Source organism: Temnothorax americanus, unplaced genomic scaffold, assembly GCF_048541705.1.
Source record: "Temnothorax americanus isolate GAGA-0224 unplaced genomic scaffold, ASM4854170v1 Scaffold17, whole genome shotgun sequence".
NCBI lineage: Eukaryota > Metazoa > Arthropoda > Insecta > Hymenoptera > Formicidae > Temnothorax > Temnothorax americanus.
The window spans coordinates 3,782,325-3,807,737 of record NW_027509307.1 but is presented as its reverse complement, the minus strand read 5'-3'; the positions used below and the strand labels follow the sequence as shown (position 1 = coordinate 3,807,737).

Here is a 25,413-nt window from a genome sequence, read left to right as displayed (position 1 = left end):
ATTCCCGGCGTGCGTAACTCTCACGCGTTAGGAAAGCCTTCCCCATAATTGTTCAAAAGCCTCGTCCTCACCCAGATGAATCGCGTCAGCCGGTTTCCACGAGTGGACGATCAATCATGTCCGAGGGACGTCGTGCTTTCGACGAGCACTTTGCCGCGCTTGAAAAATGTAACACGACGTCGATCGTAAATAATCGTCGCCCCCGCCATGGAATGGGGAAATACGCCGCGGCGCGGCGGTACGGCAATCCGTGTTAACCGTGGCACACGGGGGTGTTGGTGTCGAGAAAGGGAAGTCAAATGGAAATTGCATTAAGGCATCGTCTCTCGATCGCGACGTAGCGCCGGGAATCGATGGCGGCCGGTATACCCTATATATATTCACTAAACGAGTTAAATTGATTGCCCCAACTATCGCAATATACATATACAATAAATTTATGCTTGCCGTATTTACCGCCTTCTCCAATGAAACGAGTGTTGTGCATTAATATAGGCTAATAAAAGAGCATTGGGGGACACGCGCATATTCGGAGTATAGTTTTTATTATTGCTGTGTGTGTCTAATATAAATGTACAACTCGTCATACATATGATTCTGCTTACGTAACTAAATAATACAATGTAATATAATATATATAATGTAATGCAATATGTGTGACGTAGTTTTATATAATATATCATATAATATATAACATATGTATGTATATATATATGCATATATATATATATATATATATATATATATATATATATATATATGTTTATATAACTCTAATAATTATCGCGCAAATCACTCGGCTTAACAATTATTATTAATTGTAATTTTATATTATGTAGTGCGCGCATTTGTATCCATTTTATGGTATTCCCTTCTCAATATCGTTGTGATCAAATTGATATAATTGATGTGTCGTTCCACTTATACTGAATTATATCGTATAAATAATGATTGCAGCAATACTTTTTTATTAACTTGATATCGATTTAAACTAGAGGAAATGTTCGGCATCGTGAACGCAATTGACTGTAAAATGTATTTATCTGTCATGAAAAGCCGAGTGATCCGACAGCGATATTTTCTCACGATCTTGTTGCCGACAGAAGCTGATGGAACTCGCAACGATTGAAGAGTTATTATCGAGCGTTCCCTTCGCGATATAGTAAAATCTTAAACGCTAAGAAATCATCTATGAATCGTTACAGTGTGAACGTCCAGGTTCTGTGTTTCTCGACAGCGCGCGTCTGTGTGGCTTTTTTTCAATGATACGTTTTTCTATCTCTACAAAATTTTTGGAGGAGAGCGAGACTCGAAACGTTCGAAATTAATACGAGAGCTTATTTCGAAAAATATTCTGGCAATTACCAGCCAATTTCGAATAACCCGGAATAATTACTGGCGCTTGTCAAGATATCTTTCCTGGTGAAACTGGTTCTCGCCTCGGGACTCCGATTAATTTATAAACGGTAATTAAAGAATCACGTTTCTGTGTAGAGATTAAACTTGAATGCAGGTACAATGGAATAATGTGTCGCGCGCTCGTTGCAAAGTATTTTCGAATGAAGCCCTAGTGAAAATTTAATTCGTAGCTGTAAGAATATAATATCGCGGGAATAATTGAGTTGAGAGACGGTCAGCGCGGGTGCGATGGTGATCGATCCTGGTGCTACCTTTATAAAAATATATAGACGAGGCTTAAGCAAGATGTATCGGCGTTAAATAGATTCTCGATCAGCGCGGCTAATGAGTTGAATTTGAGAACGACTTAAAGTCTCCCGATGTAATCCAGCGACGCGCGGCGTAATCTGGCGTAATCCTCCCCGCCGCGCCGAGACGTCTAATCGCACGTGGTTCGCGCAATTTCGCGATCGGAGCATTAATCGTCGTTGAAAAGGGCGATTATCGATCCCTACGCTAATTAAACTAAGTCGATGCGGGCCGGCGCGGCGCTCCGTCAACGATTAATCTCGAACCGCAGCCGCCGACGGCTACCTCCGGTACTGCTACACCTCCAACAATAACAATCGACGTTTTAGATCGGCCGACGTTCGAGACGAGAAATAGATTAGCTTTAACGGTTATCCTAGAGACTCTTGTGTGATCTAACTTTAAGGATAAATCGTCTGCCCCTAAATTGCGAGAACAGATAGTTCGTCCCCGTTTGTAACGCGAATGTCCAAAAGACATCTTGAGGGATGAGAACATGAGAGACGTAGTCCCGTTATTCCGAATAGCGAAACGGATTACTCATTATTCGTTATATATACGCGAATAAAAATATTTAATATTCGTTTGCGCAACGAACAATGACTATTCGTTACTCGCTACTCGCCTCGTTACGCGGATTGTATTTTACACATTCTGCTCCCGTCTCTGTCCGTTAATCCTTAATATATGACGTCTTTTGGATGTTCGCGTTGCCGGGATGCGATCGCTAAACCCTTCCATCCTGCGAACAGACAACAGATTATACGCTACTCGTGGATCGCCCTCGCTGCTTATCCGCTAAGATGAATGTCTCGCTACTTTTTAGGAATTTTTTTTTTTATTTTCTTGCCTACCTGCTCGTGACCCATTATGTTGATGTATGTACCGAGTGACACAAGAGGAACAGAATGAGGTTTGCTTTCTTCGTTGCCGAGACGGAAGGACTGATCCTCGTAAAAGAAACTTTGAATATCGTCAATTTCAATGGCGGGAGCAGGGGGGATACAAATCGAGAAGAACGGAACGATTCGATGCTCGGTCAAAAATCACAGGTGATTCTCTTGACAGTGGATTCATTAAATAAAACGGACTTTCGCCCAATATGAAAATCGGGATACGATAAGCCGTCGTGTCCGCGTCACTCGGTGTATAGACGGTAGATTATCCGCGCGTTAATTACAATTTATAAGGCTACTTAAAGCGGTTACATAATAATCGACAACTCCGCTTGCTCGCATTCGCCTAATCGTTCGTAACTACTATATGTATAGTCGGTGTGATGCACAGTAGTTCATAATAGTAATGATAATTAGTAGCAATAGTAGTAATAATAATAATATAGTAATAGTAGTAATAACATCATTATTGTTATCCTCACTGTTCCTCTGTTAAACGTTATCTGTATGTAGGTTATTCACGTTATTTATTTGTTCAATCCTCTTCTTTCCCTTTTTTCTCTCTTTCCCTCTGTGTGTTGTCTTACGGCTTAGGAAGTGTTTGCCGAGCGGCAGAAGCAACATTTCTGTTCGCGTTGTCGCTGCCGTCGACTCCGTTGCTCCATCAGCTCCCTTAACTCGGTCTTTAGTAACGTCGACGTCGTTGACAAACGATTATGGTCCAATGTATCGATACCGGTTTTCGCGCGGAGAACGTCGCCACGTCGTTTCTTTTCCTTCCGCTCGAACTGTCGACGCTCTCTCCCTCATTGCGAATCGCTAAGCGGTTAAACGTTCGTCGTCCCGAGTCGTCCCAAACAGACAGGATATGTCACCGTGTCCTTTTATGAAAATTGACTCAAATCAGGTTGAAATTTTGATTGAGGTATCTCAATTGTGTATGCGATATTCCATCGTATCGGTCTCGTCTCGAAACCACAAAACTGACTTATAGCTCTTGAAGAAAGATGTGTGATGTCCGTTTGGTATGCAAAAAAAACTAAGTCTTTGAAAATATCACAAACGTACAAGAATGTACAAGGAAAGGGAATTAATTTCTGATAAATGATCGTTTTATTGGAACAGCTTAATGCGTTTTCTCTGTAAGTAATCCAATTTCTGATTTATCAGTACTGATAAATTATTTTATGTCCCCATTGCAGACACACAAGCGTCTCTTCCTTGTGCCTTCTGGAAAATATCGTTTATGTGCTTGAAATGGTAAAATATCTGCATGAACGATGCAAACGAGCTTGAATTTCTTATTGCGTGCTCTCTCTTTCTGATGCAATAAAGTTTATTATTCAAACGATAATCGGCTTTGCAGGAATAAAGGGCTAAAAATGGGATTGTGAAAGGTCGAGCTTTTTTTATCACCGTAGCGAATTTTTCTTCATAATAGAAGAGCTTTATATTGATACGATCGCAATACAATCCATAACACCGCTACAGCGTCAAAAAAAGATCATGAGGGTTTAACTGTTTTAAAAAGATGCCCGTGAAAAAACAATGTACCCGAGCGATATTGGCATCCTGACACCTTCGGGCATCAATAACTCATTAAAGCGCACCGGGCAACATTAGTTGTCCCGGCTCTTTTCGCTACGCTACTTTTAGCTTCATTCTTTAAATATTCAAGACATTTTAAAAAATGTACCAATCAGGCGAGTTGTGAACTACGCTTTTCAGAGATTTTTCAATATAAGTATGATTAATCATTCTTTATGGGATTACTACTTGCCTATTCGGAAGTGTTTCAAGCATTTGAAATTTTTCAAATCTTTTTTTTTGTGGACCGACTGTATTTTCGTCGACAATTTCATGTAAAATCTCAAGAAGTCGCGCTTTAATGGGTTAATAACAATTTCGAGACGGGCATTCTCGCGCGGTGCGGCTTAGAAAAGTGTGGTATTATGAAAAGCGCATATGACACGCCGAAATATTTATGAATCTCGAACACATCACGTGACGTTCGTACGAAATATTGATACTATATCGGCTCCTGCACTCTTCGGTCGTCGCTTTTTCGGCCCGCCAGCCCGTCGGTCGTCCCGATACTCCCGATGTTATTAAACTCGCATGTATGTACAAGGCCGGAGCAACGGCGGGTGAACGGAAGAAGCGACGGAAGAAGCGTCGATAAAACGCCCAACGAAAAATGGAGCGCCGAAACTTTTTGAGTAAATTCAATTCGCCGTTGAAGGCTGACAGAACCGTCCCTCGATAGAGAGATGACCGACGAGAGCTCGGAGAAAAAAAAACATGATACAAGGGTGCCTTGCATCTTTCCTTTTTTTGTTCATATTTTTTTTCATTAGAGAGTAGATTTTTCCACGAAGAAAATATTTTTAAAATCTTACTTTCTTTTTAGTACATTTTTAAAATTAAAAATCATTAAATTCTCGAAAATAAACCGGTTAATTTGTGGTAGCTGCGGAAAACCTTGCCGCAAAAAAAACGCAGTCTGGAAAAGTATATAGCGGGGAAAAAGCTGATCACGCATCACGCGAGGGAAATCTCGCGCAAACGTGCGTCTGCAAAGTCGCATTGCATGAAAGCTACCGTGAAAGCGGATAAACGCGGCACGATGATGATGCGGTGGCAACTATTTTCAGTCTCTTTGTCGTTTTCGAATCGCGTGTTGCACGAGTGTTAAATATCATCGTTCAGATTATTTCCTTGTCGAGAAATCGCGTGCGAAATATTTCTAGAGTTTTCTCGAGGCATTGAGCCAGATATTTTTGGAAAACTTCCGCACACAATCTTCTCGTTGCCATCTAGATGACAAAGAAAAATTCGTAACGAGTCCGTCATCGATAACAATGATTTTTATGCGAGATGTCGCCTCATCTGCCGTAGGCGAGATCTCAATTCGAGGCGCGAGACTTGCTAAACGAAATTTCAATCAAATCCGATCGAGGGAACTTTAAACGTCGAGGGTAGTCGATCCGTAAAAGTATGCGGAAACGTGCGAATTTAATAGAGCGAACGAAGGGGGGAAGTTGGCGCGATAACGCAACGGATTTAACGAGCCGATTTCTCCGCGTCACTTAACTCGGTCGAGTTTAGCAAGTGCATTCAGCGTTCGCTAAATTGAGTCGGCCGTGATTGTACGACGTGGATACCGTCACGCGAAATGGAAGGGCGACGGACACGAATTGGTTATACGTGACGTTTAATCAGAATGTAAATGTCTGGAAATAGTTCTGATATAAACTTTTATTAGTGTGCATTTCTTGTAATTTTTTTTCTTTTGAACAAAAAGTCCGTAAGATTTACCTGACAAGTTGATCTCTTTGAAAACGGAATAATTATACTCTTGACGTTAAAATTTATTCTTTTCGGTATTTTAGTTCCGAAAGAAGGGAAAATTGAAAAAATGTTTTAAGTCTTTGAAAAATGTATATAACAAGCACTTTGAAAATTGCATATTTGAATAGTAAATCTATTGTGCGAAGCAGTAGATGTACTTTAAGAGATATCAACTTTGAGGAAATGTTTCCTCGGCGTTTACTGATAAATCGATCGATCCGTCAGTTGGTAAAAGCAACAGAAATAACACATCAATGCCAACTTCCATAATAAGTGATCACCGTGCGGTCAATGTGATAAAGTCAATAGAACGTTCTTTCGAGGGGCACAATGCGCATTCGCTGATTATCTCGAGTTTCAACTTTATCTCGGTTAAACGGAGCAACTGATATCAGAAAGCAGAAAGCACGCGTCAATCGTCACGAGAGGGAGGATATGTTCGATTACAAACGGTAACGTGAGGTTTCATTCAGCTTTCTGACGAAAGGATTGAAGGACCAAAGGACGACTCTATCGACGTCTCCGTGATATCCGCACGTAGAAAGCCTCGATCGTTCGGCGCAGACGTCTAAGGTGCAAGATGCAACGTTCCCCTCCCACCTCCCGCCCCGTGCAAGTTTTTGTGATTGAAGTTTTGTGAAGGACGCCCGCGGCGCGGGTCCCACGTCTTGCCAGACGACACGTATTAGCCACGAAGGCTTCGGCACACCATGAGGACCGCCAGCGAGATCGCCAGGACGAAGTACGTGCTGCTCGACGCTGTCAACGACGGGCCGGAATTGCAGCCGTCCTGCTGGCAGCAGTACGTCCCCCCGCTCCAGGCCTCTGAAACACCCAATATGTCATTCAGCAATTTGATTTGTCTATCAATGATGTCCCTGACGTTTCCAAATTTCATCGAAATCTTTTCTTTTAATATTTACTTCGCGTTATACACGTGATTACTATCACAGAAAGACAGATGATTCTTTCGCGGCGTCTTAACTCGAAACTAGAGTTCTAGAATTAGCTTTTAATAATGTATTCCCATAACGTATTACATAACAAGCGATAAATCCCGAGAGAAATCCCGAAACAATAATCCTTAAGAGAATGGACTCGGAATTTTCTCAGCTAGGTTTAATATCGACAAATCAAAAGAGGGAGGAAAGAAAAACAGCGAAGCGTGCCGTCGGACAAAGATTAATCGCGGCCCTTCCGTTTCGGTATATGACACAAAAAAGAGGGAGGAGGAGATATGATGGAGGCGCTGCCGAAGGGACGAGTGGTGGAGAAATACGACGAGCGAGGAAAGGAAAAGTATGAAGGCCTTCATCCGCAGCGGAACAATAAAACGACGCTGCCCGATAACACGGCCAACGGCCACTCGCCGTTCGTCCGTGGGACCTTTAAGTGCGCGCGAGATTCGTCCTCCATCCTCTCGGCGAGGTCCTCCTCTCGTATCTCGAGCGGCGGATAGAGCGGATAGAAAAAGAGCGCGCGCGAAGCGATGCGGGCCACACGCCACGACGAAATCCGAAATCGATGACGCGCCTCGGTCGATTCTCGCCCGAAAGAGAGGACGAGAGAGAGAGGACGAGAGAGAGAGAGAGAGAGAGAGAGAGAGAGAGAGAGAGAGAGAGAGATATGTTCTACGAGGCTCCCATTCAGCGCCACGTCCCGGATGTCGCCGTCCAACGGCTGCGGCGTTACTTCACCGCCTTTCGGATAACAAACGTCGACCCGAAGCAACCGATAACACGCGGTTGCACAAATTTTTTATAGGACCCGCCGTTTTATCCACTGTAAATTTCGTCGATGGAACCGGGTGGCTACGAAATACCGGCCGACCGAGCGGTGCCAAGGAATTTACGAGCGGCCGCGTGGATTTAGTGTCGCAGATACTGCGCGGAAAAACATGCGAAACGGTTTCGCGAAAATAGATTGTAACGTTTACTTTTCTTTTTTTTTTTTACGACTATGGAATATGTGCCGCACTCGATTCCGCGCGATGCGCGGTGGCGGGCGAGAGTTGCCGCACTCACCTTTCTCCACGCACTCGGTCACGCAGTCTCGCACCGTCGATCCTTCGCTGACGTATTTCTGAAACAAACAAGATTAATCGTTAGATCAACACAAAACGATTGGTAAAAGCCCGTCGTTGAGCGCCGGTAATTTGCAACGGCGGATTACGACGAGTAATGATGAATGTCGTGCAATTTGCGGTTTTTTTTTTCACGCGCGACGCGCCACCGGAACGGCGAATATTTTATCCGCCGCGGAATGATACGCTTGTCCACGCGCCGCTCGCGCACACGGCCAATAAATCTGCCTTGGTTATCGAGTGAGAATCGGAACGAACGTTTCATCTATCAATATTGTTTTGTACAATTCCCCAACGTGCCCCGTGGCCACGCGCAAAAATGAGGGGGGGGGGGGAAGGACGCACCCCGCACAATTCGAAATTATTTCCACGCGGGGAATGAAATATGATACTCGCGTCCGCGCCTGTAACGAGAACGGAAACGGACGGTAGTACGATTTCGTGTTACACCATAAACGCGCGAAATGTATCGCGGTGTCATTCTTCGAGCGATCTCGCGCGGCCATCCCGATATTCCCGATCGCGAAACCCAATTTCGAAAATTCCGATGCGGAATATTCTGATTTCCGCACCGCCGCGAGTGGTCATATGCGAGGCGGAGTTGCAGGACGAGCAGGAACGACAAGTACGCGGCTATGATCCTTCAGCAGACCCTGATTGGTCAAACGGCAAGTCCCTCGAAGCCGGAGTACGTCATGTAGCGCCGGATGATCGATACTCGACCATTATAACGCCCCGAGGACGTCGTACATATTAAACCCTCCAACTCTGCCTCCCTTATTTCTCTCTCTCTCCTTCTCTCTCTTTCTCTCTCTTTCTCTCTTTTGCAGTTATTAAATTGCAAGAATTTCGCATTGACGATGCTCGCTATTGAAACGTTCTGACCACCAAAACAGCGTGAGAATGAAAACGTTGATTGTCCGATACTTCTTTTCAGAGCTTGAACGGTATTCCGTTATTTCGTTCGTCTCTCCGAACTTGCATCCGCAACATCGGTCGGTATATTTTTTTATTACGTCAGACGTATGTTGCTAGCACACGGACGAAAGTACTGACCGATTACAGCTTCACTTTGTGACGATCTTCCGGAGAGAGCGGACGTGTTCACTTGTCTGCGTAAAATTTTTAGCGCCACGGAAAATCCGGCGTTGATTAATCTGGCGCGAATTTTTGCAAACTGTGAATTCAACGAACGATAAACCCGTAATGAAGTCGTTCGACGAACACCGCGAAGAAATTTATTTCGCAGCCGTGCGCCGACTTCAGAAATAATTATGATCTTCTTATTGCAATCGGCGATATCGCGACGACTATACAGGTGCACCGGGGACGAAATATTTCCGAAATAAAAGAATTGAAAAAAGATTAATATCCAACTCCGCTTGATCGCGGTTGAAATATGACTACACGCGTGGGCGACATCATGAAAATAATGAGCGATGCTTACACGAGGACCGAACGAAGGGCGGGGAAACGTAATTAACGGGAGTGAGAGCCGCCGTAATAAATGTTAAAATCACGAAACTGTATTTAGCCGCGAGCGTTTAATTGCGACAATTTAAACAGTGAGCATAAAATCATTTCACACATTCGTCCCACCGCGAGTGGATTCGCGTGCGTGGACACGCGATCATCGATCGATTCTCATCACGCGAAGTTCGTTCCCGGGACACGACAAACCTCGCGACAAACTGCTCGTCGGAAAGACCCGTACTTAGTCGGCGCGTATAGAATTAATTTAGCCTTTAACCAGTCTGATGAGCTAGTCTTCCATAAGAAATGCATGTATTATTCCTGAGGGCCGGGTTTATTCCTAAGCGCCTCGTCTGACGATTTCTTGCCCTCAGCTGAGATTACCACCGAGATGCATAATTAAACGGGACATATAATTAACGAAGAAAGTTATTTTATCATGGACAAATTATATTCATACTCCTTTTGACACATTTAAGAATCATGATAGCTTCGAGCAACTTTAATGGCGCCAAATCGATGACGATAAATTGATGGATAAAATACCTAAATGACTTACATTGCAATTGGCTATTTATTTTTTCTAACTCTCAGCCAATACGTTTCTTTAAATTATAATTTGTTTAATAACATCTTTATGGCCCACCAAGTGAAATTTACGGAATAAGTTTTCGTCTCTGCGTCGGAAGAATCTTCATTTTTCCTCTCGTGAATATTTAATCTGGAGATGCAAGCAAAGTAGAAAAAAAACGAGAGAGAAAAAAGAGAGAGAGAGAGAGAGAGAGAGAAAACAGCGAAAAAAATGCTAAACGACAGAAGCAGGCGGCGCGCCGAAACGAAATGTCGGTCTTTAGAGGAGTGCGAAGTATTTTGCAAAAGTTGTTTTTATCGTTTTTTTTTTCTATGCGATTACGTGGAGATAGATACATCTGGTGGCGAAACACAATGGGATTGACTATGCGTTACTGATTTATTACGTCTTTTTTATTTTCACGCGATAAGCTTTATCGAGCGACGGATTGCGACTTCCCGTGGCAAAATGCGCATTACAGCGCGGCAGCGAGAAATACCTGACTTCCAATCTCAAAAATGAAGGTCACCGATCGATTTCCTCTGTTCGTTAACGATAATAGCATATCCTGTGTTTGAGAGATTTAAAGAACAGGAATACATCCAACTCTCTTTTTACGCGATTTTTTGCGCGTTTTTTGCGCGATTCTTTTTAAGCGGTTTTTCAAAAAATATTTGTAATCTCTCGTATATATATATATATATGTGCAGACCTTAATTTTAATAATAAATTAATAAAAAAATTTTAATCGGACACATGTTCTTCATTTATATTTTATCAGGTTAAAAAAGCGAGTAATATCCAAGACAGACTACATTTTTCAATCATTGTTATAGCTTCAATCATATTTCAGCAGTTCGGTTGTTATTGTCAATCATGATTCTCGATTATCATTCATAAAGTTGTTCGTTCACCGTTATTCTCTTCAAACTCAGTCATAAACAACTTTCGGTACAAAACAGCGTGTGTGCATATTTTCCCTCTTTTATAAAGTTCTAGAAATCATGCACACACACGCGCGCGCGTGTGCGGACACACACACACACAAACAAACAAACAAACAAACAAACACACACATGGCATATGCATCTTCAACTGAAGAGGGTGTGCGTTTTAGAAGCTTAAAGTTCTGTGCAATTGCTTCAGTTCGGTGAGTTCGGTCTTTCTGATAGTACCTGATTCTTTTATGTAGCTTTTCCAAATAACGCAATTTCTCCTTACACAGAACTTATCTGTCACGTAAAAAGAGAGTTGAGTGTATTAAGTCCATAATCCGTAAGCTCCTCTTTAAAATCATTCGGTTTAAAATGTCTTTATAAAACGCGCTTTGTATATAAGTTATGGATTTAATCCATTTTTGCTCCGGATCCTTAATTTCATATTAGAATTACTTATCAAGCTTAAGAGCGCGCACGCGAGAAAAAGAGAGAGAGAGAGAGAGAGAAGAAAATAAAAAAATTCGAACGTTAATTATTCATTAGTATTATTAGCGTTATAATTGGCATGAAAACAGTCGAGTATCGACAAAATACGTTTGCATTGAGTGTATAGCTGATTCTTAACTACCCACGCATACTTCTCGTATATCGGAAAGAAGCTGTCCTCGAGCCTCGAGTAAAGATGCGAGCATCGATACCCGAGAGACCCAAGACGTTGCCTATCACTATTCCTTATCGCTTCCTACCGGCTTCAAGTCGCAGCTTTAAGTGCTTCTCAGACGTTCTCAGACACTTGAAAAGCGATCGCACCCGCCTCGCCTCGCGTTGACGGCTGCTACTTGAAACCGGAAATTGAGAGTCGGCAATCGCATCGGCGGCCCGCTAGAGAACGGAGAGGATGTAGCTGGAAAAGTTCGTCGGAGCATCCGGTGTGTGCGAGGGGAACGAGAATTATTTTCCTGCTTATCTCGCGCTTACCTCGCGAACGAGTGCCGACGTAACGCCAACGCGAAGCGTCGTTTGACGGAAAGAAATTCAACGAGAATGAGAATCGAATTTCTCAGAAGTACTCTGCCATCACATTTTGCGTCGAATTTTTGTTTAAAAGAAAATCGCTATTAAATGAGAAAGGCAGAGGTATATAATGAATCGAGATATAATAAATTATTTATATGTGTTGAGGTAATTTATTGCGAATTTTAAATGTATTACATTTACTCATTTACTGTACAAGACTCAGGAAAAAAAGATTATAAATAATATTTTTACAACTGATCCGAAGCTATTTTTAAAATTAAAGTAAAAATCTATAGCTTTAAAAGAAGGGACAGCGTTTTATTATTTTTTCTCAAAAGAGATGAAAAGGAAAGGAAATTAAACTTTAATTTATTGCGAAACAAATATGAAACTAAATTAAACGCAAAAACTGTTAGGTACATGAAATATCATAGTTAATTTTAAACAATTGATACTTAAAAGTTACTAAATTTTAAAAAGTATTTTTCCCGAGAAATTTATTCTCCTCACAAGTCGGGCTTATTCACATAAGGCTTTTGTAACGTCGAAGGCATTCGCAACTATTCTCCGTCGGTTGAAGTGAATCGACGATGCGAATGTCTCAAGTATCTACATAACTCCGGAAAGTGCGGAGTAACCGAATAATGGACGAGGCTAACGACACGCGACAAGAGTGCGAGATACTTCGCACTGAGTAAATGCGAGTGCCCCGCCGTTGGAAATTTACTTATGGGATAAGGCGATAAGTACCGGCGCATTTGTGTCTTGGGTAACGAGCTGAGTGCTTCGCTGGCGCGAATTTATCGGCTTCATCGATCCGAGCTGTCATACATCAGACGACTTTCTTGCCGCTATCGTCGCTGTTTATACCGAAATAAACGATAAAACATTCCTTTTTTGCGACATAATTAAATTTATATTATTTACATCGGTGTTTATATATATATATATATATATATATATATATACTTTAATTGACCTCGCGCGTTTGCCGCGGCGTTCGCCGTTTGCTTTTTTAATACGCAAATAAGTATGTGCGTATCAGTAAACGCAAAATTATAAATTTATTTATTCATTATTTTTGGGCAATGTGTGTGTGTGTGTGTGTGTGTGTGTGTGTGTGTGTGTGTGTGTGTGTGTGTGCGCGTGCGTGCGTGCGTGCGTGCGTGCGTGCGTGCGTGCGTGCGTGCGTGCGTGCGTGCGTGCGTGCGTGCGTGCGTGCGTGCGTGCGTGCGTGCGTGCGTGCGTGCGTGCGTGCGTGCGTGCGTGCGTGCGTGCGTGCGTGCGTGCGTGCGTGCGTGCGTGCGTGCGTGCGTGCGTGCGTGCGTGCGTGCGTGCGTGCGTGCGTGCGTGCGTGCGTGCGTGCGTGCGTGCGTGCGTGCGTGCGTGCGTGCGTGCGTGCGTGCGTGCGTGCGTGCGTGCGTGCGTGCGTGCGTGCGTGCGTGCGTGCGTGCGTGCGTGCGTGCGTGCGTGCGTGCGTGCGTGCGTGCGTGCGTGCGTGCGTGCGTGCGTGCGTGCGTGCGTGCGTGCGTGCGTGCGTGCGTGCGTGCGTGCGTGCGTGCGTGCGTGCGTGCGTGCGTGCGTGCGTGCGTGCGTGCGTGCGTGCGTGCGTGCGTGCGTGCGTGCGTGCGTGCGTGCGTGCGTGCGTGCGTGCGTGCGTGCGTGCGTGCGTGCGTGCGTGCGTGCGTGCGTGCGTGCGTGCGTGCGTGCGTGCGTGCGTGCGTGCGTGCGTGCGTGCGTGCGTGCGTGCGTGCGTGCGTGCGTGCGTGCGTGCGTGCGTGCGTGCGTGCGTGCGTGCGTGCGTGCGTGCGTGCGTGCGTGCGTGCGTGCGTGCGTGCGTGCGTGCGTGCGTGCGTGCGTGCGTGCGTGCGTGCGTGCGTGCGTGCGTGCGTGCGTGCGTGCGTGCGTGCGTGCGTGCGTGCGTGCGTGCGTGCGTGCGTGCGTGCGTGCGTGCGTGCGTGCGTGCGTGCGTGCGTGCGTGCGTGCGTGCGTGCGTGCGTGCGTGCGTGTGTGTGTGTGTGTGTGTGTGTGTGTACACACAATGCCCGGAATGACAAATCCGATTTATACAACGAAATATTTAATCCTTCGACCTATAAGTCTCTTTATACACCTATATAAATCTATATATAATATATATTTGTATATTTTTATACGCGCAAAAACTGTTGTAATGTTTGGGAACATTACAAAATGTTCCCCATTATATACAGGGGTAGCATAATTTAACTTTAATTTTATATTTCAAAGATTAATTTTCACAAAACGCGCATTATTCGCTTTGGGCGCGTTGGCAATTAGATCCATCTGCCGTAATCCTATATCAAATTCTCTTCCTTGATGAAATTTGCAACGACATTATGTTTCGAGGCTTGTTAATCGGCATCAGAGCAAACAGACGCGAGCCTCGACCTACTTTTGGAACTATTCGTTAGAAAATCATCGTTCGCCTAACGAAACAGCGGCCATAACGATGCAACATATTGTTGCGTTATATTGCTGCGGATATTGCGTTTTTTTACCCGAGTTAGCGTCAAGGATTACGTGGCGTAACTCTTAAATAATAAATTATATTTAGTTACGCGCGTTATGACATTTCGGGAGAATGACGATACCGCCCAGCCACAAAACGGAGCACTTCCTTTCGCGGGCATGCCAAAGCGATAAAGGTGGTTTATCATCGCCGTTGTTATTAGTACGTCGCCATCACAACGACGCGACATAAACGCCGAGTTACGGCAGCTGTAACGATTCAAAATTACCGTGTAAACGATCCGATTCTGCGTGAATGCGCATGCATTCCACGTGTGCGTGATAAAAAAAAGTGATAAAAGCAAAATAACGATGGAATTCAATTTGCTCTCAGTTCCACATAATCCACACTAATTGAGATCTCGAGACTCACAAAGATATGCATTTTTTAATTGCAGACATCGTAGGCTGATAAAAATATTTTCCTTTTAACGTGTAATATTACTCATTTAAAATTATATTAGCAATTTTTCACATAATTCCATACGATATGGTCTACTTCCAAAGAATAGCTAAGGATTAAGAGCGCCGATTTTCGAAATAGCGAACAACGATCGGAAACTAATGAAACACCGTGTCTCAAGTTGGATAATAATTGAGGAAGGGAGGAACGCGGGAGGAAATCGAGAATAGAATTATCTAGCGTGAAAGACGTAATAGGAGTTTAAGACAGCTTGGCAGACAGCTAGACGACGGGACTTTCGTGATACTCGATGCTTAAACAGTTTATAGTTGTGCTGAAAGCTTCATATGTTGTACGATATAATGCAGCACATTCAACAAATCCCTTGTACTTGTCAGTTATATGTACGTTAATAACGGTATTAGGATACATTTCGCGTACAATTATCGAGACAAATTGAATGACATAGTTCTGTCATTCTGAATATATCGGATTCCCGATGACACGAAGGAATTGTGTAACGATGCGAATAAGAGAAAATATTTCTATATTCGTTCACGGGAAAAGATGAAACATTTATATCTCAACGAGCGTACTCGAATCGAAGCATTCGTTGTTTTCGGTTTTCATAAAGAGCGTCACGACTGTGGAGTGGAAACGCGATCGTAAAGAGCGTTGAATAAACTCGGAGAAAACCCCGTAAGCGAGTGTTGGTCCGATGGAAACGAGCTCTGCAAGTAAGAAGAGAAGCGCGTTTTATCTGACGTGCAAAGAAGCGCGGAAGAGACGACTTGAGAGGGAGAAAGAGATGGATAAGACGTACACTGCTTGTCGCGGCAGGCTCCGCGATTTTCTCTGACATGACGCCGCAAGCGCAGCACATAATGTGCCTCTAATAATAAAAATGTAAACTTGAAGAAAGAAAAGGCAAAAAGAGAGAGAGGCAGGCGAGAGGGAGAGAAAGCAGCTATAAGTATACAGACGAATCCTGGAATCTTTCCTCCAGCATTTTTTTTTATTATGATTAAATAAACTCGCGAATTTATAGTTTCTATAAAATTTATATTAAACCGTTGAATTTTATCTTGTTGAATTAGGAACGACTTGAAAAGCTATCAGTCTCTCTCATATATAAAATTTATAATTCGACTGCTCGCCTTGCGATCAATTTTGAAAGACCGAAAAATCGAGGTGCGTCGCGCATCACACTTTTATATCTCGTAAATCGTGAATGTGTGTATCGTATTCCATCCAGATTCTCCATCAGCTGCACCGTCCATCCAGCTATCAACGGAGATATACCTATCACTTGCGAATGGGCGCGCGCGCAGCGTTAACGACGCGAAATAACTAACTGGCGAAAAAAAGGCGGGTAAATAAAATCAATCGGCGACCCGGTGGGTATAGCGAGACGGCAATCGAACCGAACCCGTTCGGACGGGCATGGTGAAAACGCGCGCGCGACGGCGATATCAATCTGGCACGAGCCGGTCGATCCTTTTTTGCGCGCCGCGTCATCCTGCTTTTCTTTTTTTCTTTCCACCGCGACGGACGATAATGCGACCGCGTCGGAAACGCACGCGGCTCGACGAGCGTCGCTACCGCCGGGACCGTTTATCTCGTTTTCGCGTGTGACACGCCATAAAGTAGCGGAGAAGTGTGCTCGACGATGAATGCTCCGGCTAAACGACGGCGTTCAGCGATTCGTCATCGCGCCTCGTTTTTTACTTTTCCATGCCTCCCTTGCCGTCGCGGTACGCCCGAACCTCGTTCGCTAAATCACACGTATACGTGTAACACGCGGAACCGATTTTACGACTTGAATCGATCTCATTGGTGAGTTCGAGCGTTACCTTGTCGCGAGAAGTAGGTACCTACGGCGTCCGGCTCTCTCTCGGGAGCGATTATAGCGCGCAAATTTTGTAGTAGCGGAAGCAATTGCGGCAAACAATGATGTCGCGCGTCACGAGTCATCGTAAGACGTCGCGATATCGGAGCCTCGAGTATACGATAATGTTGCCAAGTTGAGCTTGTACTTCCAGTGACATTAAGTGATACATTAACGCATCGTCCCCTCGTGGAAACATAATGATAAAGTGTTGCAACGCCCGACAGTGCTTCAGAGCTAATAACAGCCAGACCCTTGGAGGGCTTGCTGTGTTTATATATAGATAATATCGTTGCTGTAATAGCGGCAAGTCGTTAACCACCTTATCTTTCTTGCTTCCCCGCCTTGCTCGCCGTGTTTTCTTTACAGGCGACAAGACGCGAGCAATTTTCCTTAAAAGGGGCGCGCCGAACTGTGAAATTGCGATTCTGACGCGAAGAAAGGCGGTTATAATTGACAGCTAACCGGGGGCCAGGTTTATCATGTCAATAATACGATCCACTGCAAGAATAGAGTTGTTTAAGCTTGCCCTATATATCCAAACCCAAGTAGCTTATTTGCAGCTTCATAAAAGTGTCATTTTTCGAAATTTGCTCGATGCGTTTGCAATATTGTCAGATATATATATATATATAGCGAATGAAGAGTTTCCTGCAGATAAAATCATTCGTTCGATCTCTTTGTACATGACTATTGATTACGGCAAGTCGGACAATAGCGCAATAGAACGATATTAATGAATTTACGATATTACGTTGAGATACGGCTATCAAGTCGGACCGTTGGCGTCCGTAACTACTAGCGGCTGATTTAATCGCGGGCGCTTCTACTGCCGGCTTCGCCGGTTGACACTACCACTGCGCTTCGCTTCGTCGCTCCACTCGTTTTGAATCGATTCTTTTCGTACGATTATCTTTTAGATGTGCAAGTTGTATATTTTACTTCATACAAAATGGGACTCTGAGAATTATGTATTGAAAAAAAATTACTGTGTTTATTATATTATTATAATCAAAATTTATTATAATTAAAACTTGTTTTGTAAGATAACTAAAAATTTATTCAATAGTATTGTGATATTTTTTTCCGGGAATTGGAAAACAAAATCCACGAAGAAAAGCGTGACTCATGCACGTGCGCGACATTTAACATTTTATCTCAATGTATTTACATAAATTCACAATAATGGAATATAATGTGGCTAGTGCTTTTGTATGTGAACCTTTTCGTGCTGTTTAAAAATACGCACAGAATCCGCTCTATCCATGGCGAATTATAGTGACTTATAGGAGACGCGTATTGCGTTCGCATGTACCTTAATGCATGCAAAGTGCCATCAGAGGAAATTCAATACGACAAAGAGGAGGCCCGCGATATGTCTGGCGCCATAAGATAAGCAACTTTAAAGTGGCTCGTGCGAAGCATTATTGTGAGGATTTGCTTTCGTAATATCGATACGCACGTATGATTGCGCGAAATCACTTCCGCATGCGAGTACAACAAATCTTAATAAATACGCGCATAAAAAAGGGCAAACGATAATACAATTATTATTTTAAAGATATTCGATAGAAGTACAATCTTTATTCGAGCAGAACTAATAAAATCGAATTGTTCTTCTCGAAAGAATAAGCAAACTGGTACGTATATTTCTGTTCCTCGTTGAAATAATGCGGGGTTATAGACACGTTTCGCGGCTTCTCTTCTTTCCGCGGTGCGAGGTAACTAAATGGCGTTCTGTTCTTGACAAGAACGTCGAAAGTTGTTGCATCGTCGATTCACGAAAATGCGAATTTTCACGATGGCATTTGTTCGCCTGAAACAGTTAAGTCTCCTTTAGTTTTTCGCAAGTTTTTAGTGGACTCGCATTTCTCCGTTTTCGCGAAGTTGACGGTGGCACTTTGTCGCCGATTTCCTCCGGGATCTCGAGCTTTATAGACGCTTGTAAATTCCCCGCCAACGGTGCTCCATTGGAGAATGTCATTTGCAAATTGTATCGCACAAAAATCATTCGTGTTATTGCCTGCGTCTTTCAAGCTCGATATATAGTCTGTAAAGTCTTCTGAAAGTTTTTTGAAGACCGCATCAAATGTAATATCACCAGCTCGCTCATACTGCACGGCAAACTTTCTACGCATAAATCGCTTTTGACATAAGGCGAACATGTTATGGCCATTCCTGCATGTAAATAATATTATTGTGTAAATAATATTATTTACACAATGTGTAAATAATGTGTAAATAATATTATTAAAATTTTCTGTAAAAAATTGTTTTTTTCAGCTTTACCATAAAATTGAACTTAAATATTTAGATAATTACTTTGTATATTTATATACTCGCATTCCGAAGCTTTATTTTTTTCGCATTATTATCAACGCGTGAATTTATAATAATTTTTTAACAATATATATCGAAGTATTATTACATGATTGTGAAATTGCAGAAAGCCTGAACGGTTTGCTTCCATAAATTCAATGAGTCCTGACAGAACGTTCAATTTCATCATATAATTTCATGCGTTTTAAAATGGACAAGGTAACTGACAGGCGTTTACGAAATTACTAATGCGATGTACAATTAATTACGTAATGTAGACGTGATTCCCGTTAAACGGACCGTGAAATACTGGTTGGCAAACGATTTTCATTTTTGTCTGTATCCCGCTTAAAATTGGACATCCATCGGGACAGTTGCTAATGGACGTATAATTTCGTTGCCTCGTAGGAATGGGAGGAAGGAAAAATTGTCGTCGGCAAAAGACAAAGGTATTTAAATATTCAGAAGTCATCTTGAATACCTAGCTAGATGAATGCCATTCTGTTCCGTGACAAATGAAATTTCTTCTTTGTGGAATAAAAAAATTGCTTGTCGAGATAAAAGATGAGGAGAACGTATCGTTCGATGATGGCTGTGGGAAGAATAATTATGGATAATTAAGAATAGAAGTAAAATCCTGATAAAAATGCATGTCTTTATGCTTGACACATTGATTTATCATTTATTATTAATTGTCATAGCACAAATAATATTGATTTTTACTGTTTAATTGATTTTACCTTTAATTTCTTGCACTATGTATCAATAACATTGACAAATTAATCACTAATAGCAAATTTTAATTGTTACATGCAAATAATTTTTAGCGAAATTGTATGATGAAAATTTGAATGATTCATTAATAATTTTATTTAAAAAAGAATCATTAAATTTTTTATTAAATCTAAATTTAAAAAGGGATATTAATTCTCATTTTGATCAGAAAATTATAATTATAATATTTATGTATTATTATCGTATGTAAATGGCTGAAAAAAAGATATTAGTTAAATTATAGTTCAAGTTATATAGGACCTCACCGAGAATGATCGATCTTCCGAAAAATAACTTGTCGTTAGTATGCAAAAACGAGATGGGAAGGGAATTTTCATCAAAACAAAATAAAGCTGATATATATATATATATATATATATATATATATATATATATCTACTCTAATACAATGGACTGACATTCACCCCCTATTCTTATGAAACAACAGGAGCGGGATGGAAACCAGGTTTTTGCGTAAAAGCGATACCTTAGAAGTGCCGTCTGAAACAGCTATCAATATTGTCGTGAACCCTGCTAATTTCCTGCCGTATCCGTTTCTCACCCTACATTAACAACATTCCCTTATATGATGTTTAGCAACGTAGATTTCTCTTTTAAGAGGGGAAGACAGGCAAGACACGAAGAAATACGATGCTAAAAGAAGTTTATGCTTTTTCGCAGTCTCATGATATCGATTTAACCGAAATCTTTGAAAAGATCAAAACAATGCATTTTTCTTAATAACGAACAATTATCAAGAAACGCCAACTTTACTGAAACTATCAAACGGATTCAGTTAAGTGCGTTTTAAGCCTGCATCACTCCCCGCGCTTCATATATCACTTCCTTCACATTCCAGAATAAAAAGAAACCTTCCCTACATTTAGCATAATGGCACACTTAACTAGCGAGCTATTAATTTTCCCAACCGACTCGCGCGAGGTCACGCGATAAAAGATATAGGAGGTAAAATTTCAGTCGAGACACATCTTTGACCTACGATCCTCTCGACGGCTGCAGGTTTCCTTCAAACACTCACCGCTCCATTTGACTTTTCTCTTCGAAGTTTTTCTTTCTGAAAAGACTTCTAACATCCTTTCTGCATTCAGTGACCTATCGCAGCATTTGTCAGCGCGGAAACACGCTCCGCGCCGTATTTTACTTCACTGTGCTTTAAACTCATTACAACAAGTCATTGAGGGGACTCCGCTATCAAAGAGCTACAAAACGTTTAATTCTCTCGGTTCTTCTTAATGAACGGCACTGTTTCATGGTTGATAATTAACAGTGAGAAATACACGAAGTCTGATTTTTCAGCCTCTCGTACTTTCAAGATATCGTATTTTTTATTTGAATATGTTCCTCTATTTCTAATTATATTAAATTATATGTTTCTCCATATTTTGCAGGTAATATATTCATTCCATTTTTTACTCTCAGGTCGATAGATCCTTCGTTATCTGTTGACTGAGTTTTTCGTCATAATTAAAGATTGTGATCGATTTCGTAAATTATTATTTCGCATCTGTTATCGCAATTGTTAGAACGCAATGGCTCGGGCTGAGTTTTTCGATGAAGGGAGAACGCGATATTCGGCGCAGACGGCAAAGGAATAATGCACAGAAAAGATCTTTTGAAATATCACTACGAGATACCCCGACTACCGTTCCTTGATATTTCATCCGGCTCTAGTATCCGATAATGCATCTACGGAATTCTGAGTATGCTTTGATACCACGCCAACCATGATGCTCATGACGGTTTTGCTGGTAATTGCACAATCGAATTTTTCCGTCGACTAAACAACGATTATTGCATAATTCCTATTGTTACCTCGTAACTGCGTCTTAAAAGTATGACATGCGTGATGAGTACTATAAAGAATGCATACAAGAATAGACAAAATTATATAATGGATATCTAACACGTACAATAAGTGTAAAAATATACATGGAAATAATATATATAGAATATCTCATCGCCCACGCGAAAGATCGTGAATGTCTTTATTTAACGTCTAACGAACAGGAAGGAATCCTCCGTCTCCCTGATACCTCACGCAGTTACTTAATTAATAACTAAAATGCCAGACGCATAATGAATCGACTTACAATTAGCCAGATAATTAAAGCCATGGAGGACGTTCGTGGGAGCCGAGTTGTCTCGATCGTAATTCGTAATGCCGCTATAAATATTCAAAATCTCAGACTGCCGCTGAGGCACATAAGCTCCTAAGGCCAGATTGCGCCCCGATAACACCGAGGCTTAATGCCGCGATAGCAGCAATTATGAACGATCGATTGTAACAAAACGGAGCAGGGGCATCCCCGTGAAGCACCGTTGCTCTATAACGCAGTTTCGCCCTCAACGCTCCCAATGCGAAGTGTTAAATAGGGCACACCGTTTTAATCAAATATTTGATCAGAGGATTTACAATCAAACGACGAGGGGCGTGAACCGAATCGAGTACATTCGTTCCGTTTGCCTATCCCATCGAATACACCGCGACATCTCGATCGGGCACGTCGAGGCAGGGGAATGTTACCGCGTTCGGATTAATTTACGTTAAATCGGAGATTGATGGTTCCCTGGCGCGTAACACCAAAGGAAAACGTGAAGATTTAATTTATCTTGTTGACATCTAGGTATTTCAATTACTTTCGTTAATTAGGATCACTAACAAATTCAGTTTATTTTGTGGCTTACTTCGCGGTTTGCGAGAGTCTCGAGAAAAGCGAGATCACTAAGTTTAATTCCGTCACACGTTTGTCTCGTGACTTTTTCCGGGAGAGAACAACAAATTGTTCTCTCTTGAGTAAGCAAGAAAGTCATCTTTACCATGATCGAAGGATGGATCTCAAAATTTTTATATTCACAGGCATTTCTATAATCCTGTGAAACTTGTCCCGTTATTACTTCGATCACAATTAATAACAAAATCTAAATCAATTTAATATACTAAGAGTTCAGTTTTAAAAATGTGAGGATATAATTTACTGTATTTTATAGAGTATATTACTTTCCAAAATAGGGATAAATTTAATGTATGCATTGCAATTTTCGAAAAATTACATAGTTCTTAGGTAAATATATTCAAGAACGTTAATAGCTTAAGTCGATCGTTTAAAGTAGATATCATCAGAGACGACGTGCCCTATAAATTCTTCAATAAACACGGGGCAAGAATAATAATTGAATTTTAAAAAGTTGCACGCCTATTCTTTCCTAAACAAGAGCATTCAGAGAAATGTCGATGCATTTCCGAGTATCAATATTTTACTTCACTCAAAAGTATCGGCTGACGTAAGACATATGCTTTTCGAAGACAGAATCGACGCGCTTTCTTCTCAAGATGTGTACCGGTAAAAGTGCCTTCGTATCCAATACCTTTTGAATACTCCTACTCACAAAATGAAGGAAACATCTGCAGTCGCATTTTGCGATTCAAAGCGGATTGAAATGTTCGATTCTTTATTTTCGGCAAAAAAATACAATTTTGTTTGTGGCGTTTAATAATATCTTACAATTAAATGATACAACTATTTCGATGACAGAATGCCACATAATATCATCGTGATTGACGAATGGATTTCGCCTCACAGGCTACACGTTTTGCTCTTGACGCGGCGACATTGATTGGGATAGGTGACAGTCGCTTGTAAGTTCGAAAGTCTCTCTCTTTTTCTTTCTGTTCGAATTTATCGTCTGTTTTTACAACAGATAAACACATTACTCAGCGACCTACACGGACGCGTTCGCGCGTGTATGCAAACCTTTCGTTTTACGACGCAGAACTGGCGTCTGATAAAGTGCGCACCCGGCTCATCATTTTATATATGTATCTATCGCGCTTTTATTAACCCTTTCAGCATAAAGATTTTATCCCTCGAGCTATGCAGCCCGTCGATCGCATCCGAAAGAATGTCTTTGGAAGATATCGATTAATCTCTCACCAGCGTCTTCTGTCTACACATCGACGTTCCACTACCATGATCGGGAAATCGAATCATAACTAAAAAATAGTTATTTGTGTAACAAGTGTCGTAAGATTACACACGACTTACACTCCCTATTTTATGTTGCAAGTGCCTGGAAAGTGGTCTATCACGCACGCGTAGCGTGCGTAATGGGGCAAGATAACAAAGTTGAAAGCAGGTGGAGGCCTGATAAAATAATTTGCTCGCTTTAAGATGTCACGTTCCACGGGCGAAATTGTTTTCGTCGAGGGATAGGAGGCAGGCCGCATTAAAATGTCGAAGGTGTCTCGACGCCTTCGCAGTCTCATCGTCGCCGCGACGCGACGCGGCAGCGTATCGTTTCCGCGGCGGTTAAAATGCATCGAAGCGCATCGCCGATAAGCTGCGCGTCGGCAACCCTTTCAGAATGTCCACTGTGCGACACGCGGCGCGTATTACATGTATAGATATTATGCGCGGATATTATTTTGAATTGCATGGATACGCGAATGCGTGATGCATCTTTATGCACGCGCAAAAGTAGACGGCATGTCCGCCGCAGGATAAAGGGGATGTTTCATGTATAAGATGTCGTCGGGGGTGAAAGGCGAAACATCGCGGAAGGAAGGAAACGGCAACAGAAGTCAAGAAAGCGGCATCGCGTCCGAGGAAAACGGATTCGACGGTGCGCAAAGCCGCGAAAAAGCGGAACCATGAGTGGGATTGTCGGATGTCGACGAGTTGTACAGAATAGATGTGGACGTAGCTTTTCTTTTCGAAGAATAACGATGTAATTGTGAAATAGAGTATACTTATTCTTAATCATATGTAGCCAATCGCATATTTTTAATAGATTGGCCTTAACCTTTAATGTATCTACGTATAATTAAATAATATCTAAATTTCTTTTAGGAAAATATGAAAATCTACACAAATGGCTTTTGTGTAGATAATAAATAACTATTGAATATATATATATAACTATTGAAAAAGACGAAAGAAAGAGAGGCAAAGAGAAAACAGGTTTAAATCTTTGAAAAATTAGCCATTTTACAGAACATAGTGCTACCATTGCAATATGAAATGTTTAAATGCCTCTCTTAAAGCATAAAAATTAAACGTTAAAAGTGAACAGAGAGAAAGAGAAAAAGGGAGGGAAATGGTTTCTTGCCTTTTGATATTACTTTCTGAATCTCAAAATAACAATTCTATATTTTTCTGCTCAATGTATTTTATTATACTTTTACTTCAAGGTCTCGCCGCGGGAATTGGTTTCTAGAGAGAATCAGTCACATCCTTCCCTGTTAAGATATTGAGAATAGAAAAACGAATATTCGAGGATATTCTAATGCATTTTTACCCTCACAATATCTGAAGAAGCGCATCGATTCTGCCTTCAAAAAATATATCTCATATTACCGATACTCTTTGAGTGAAGTAAAATATTGATACTCGGAAACGTATCGATATTTTTTAATATTTTTTATTTTATAACAGATATATAC

The 25,413-nt window shown here is 41.8% G+C and overlaps 1 protein-coding gene across 1 annotated transcript in view; it reads right to left on the bottom strand.

The window, feature by feature from the left end:
- Positions 1-528: 528 nt before the first annotated feature.
- The window catches only part of LOC143895881 (uncharacterized), a 69,985-nt gene continuing 45,100 nt past the window's right edge, over positions 529-25,413 (bottom strand). Inside the window, exons 3-4 of the mRNA XM_077403324.1 lie at positions 7,979-8,036; positions 529-6,779 (exon numbers count right to left, since the gene is read on the bottom strand). Of these exons, the coding sequence (XP_077259450.1) occupies positions 6,640-6,779; positions 7,979-8,036 (198 nt within the window). The 3' untranslated portion in view covers positions 529-6,639. The remainder of the gene's footprint in view (positions 6,780-7,978; positions 8,037-25,413) is intronic.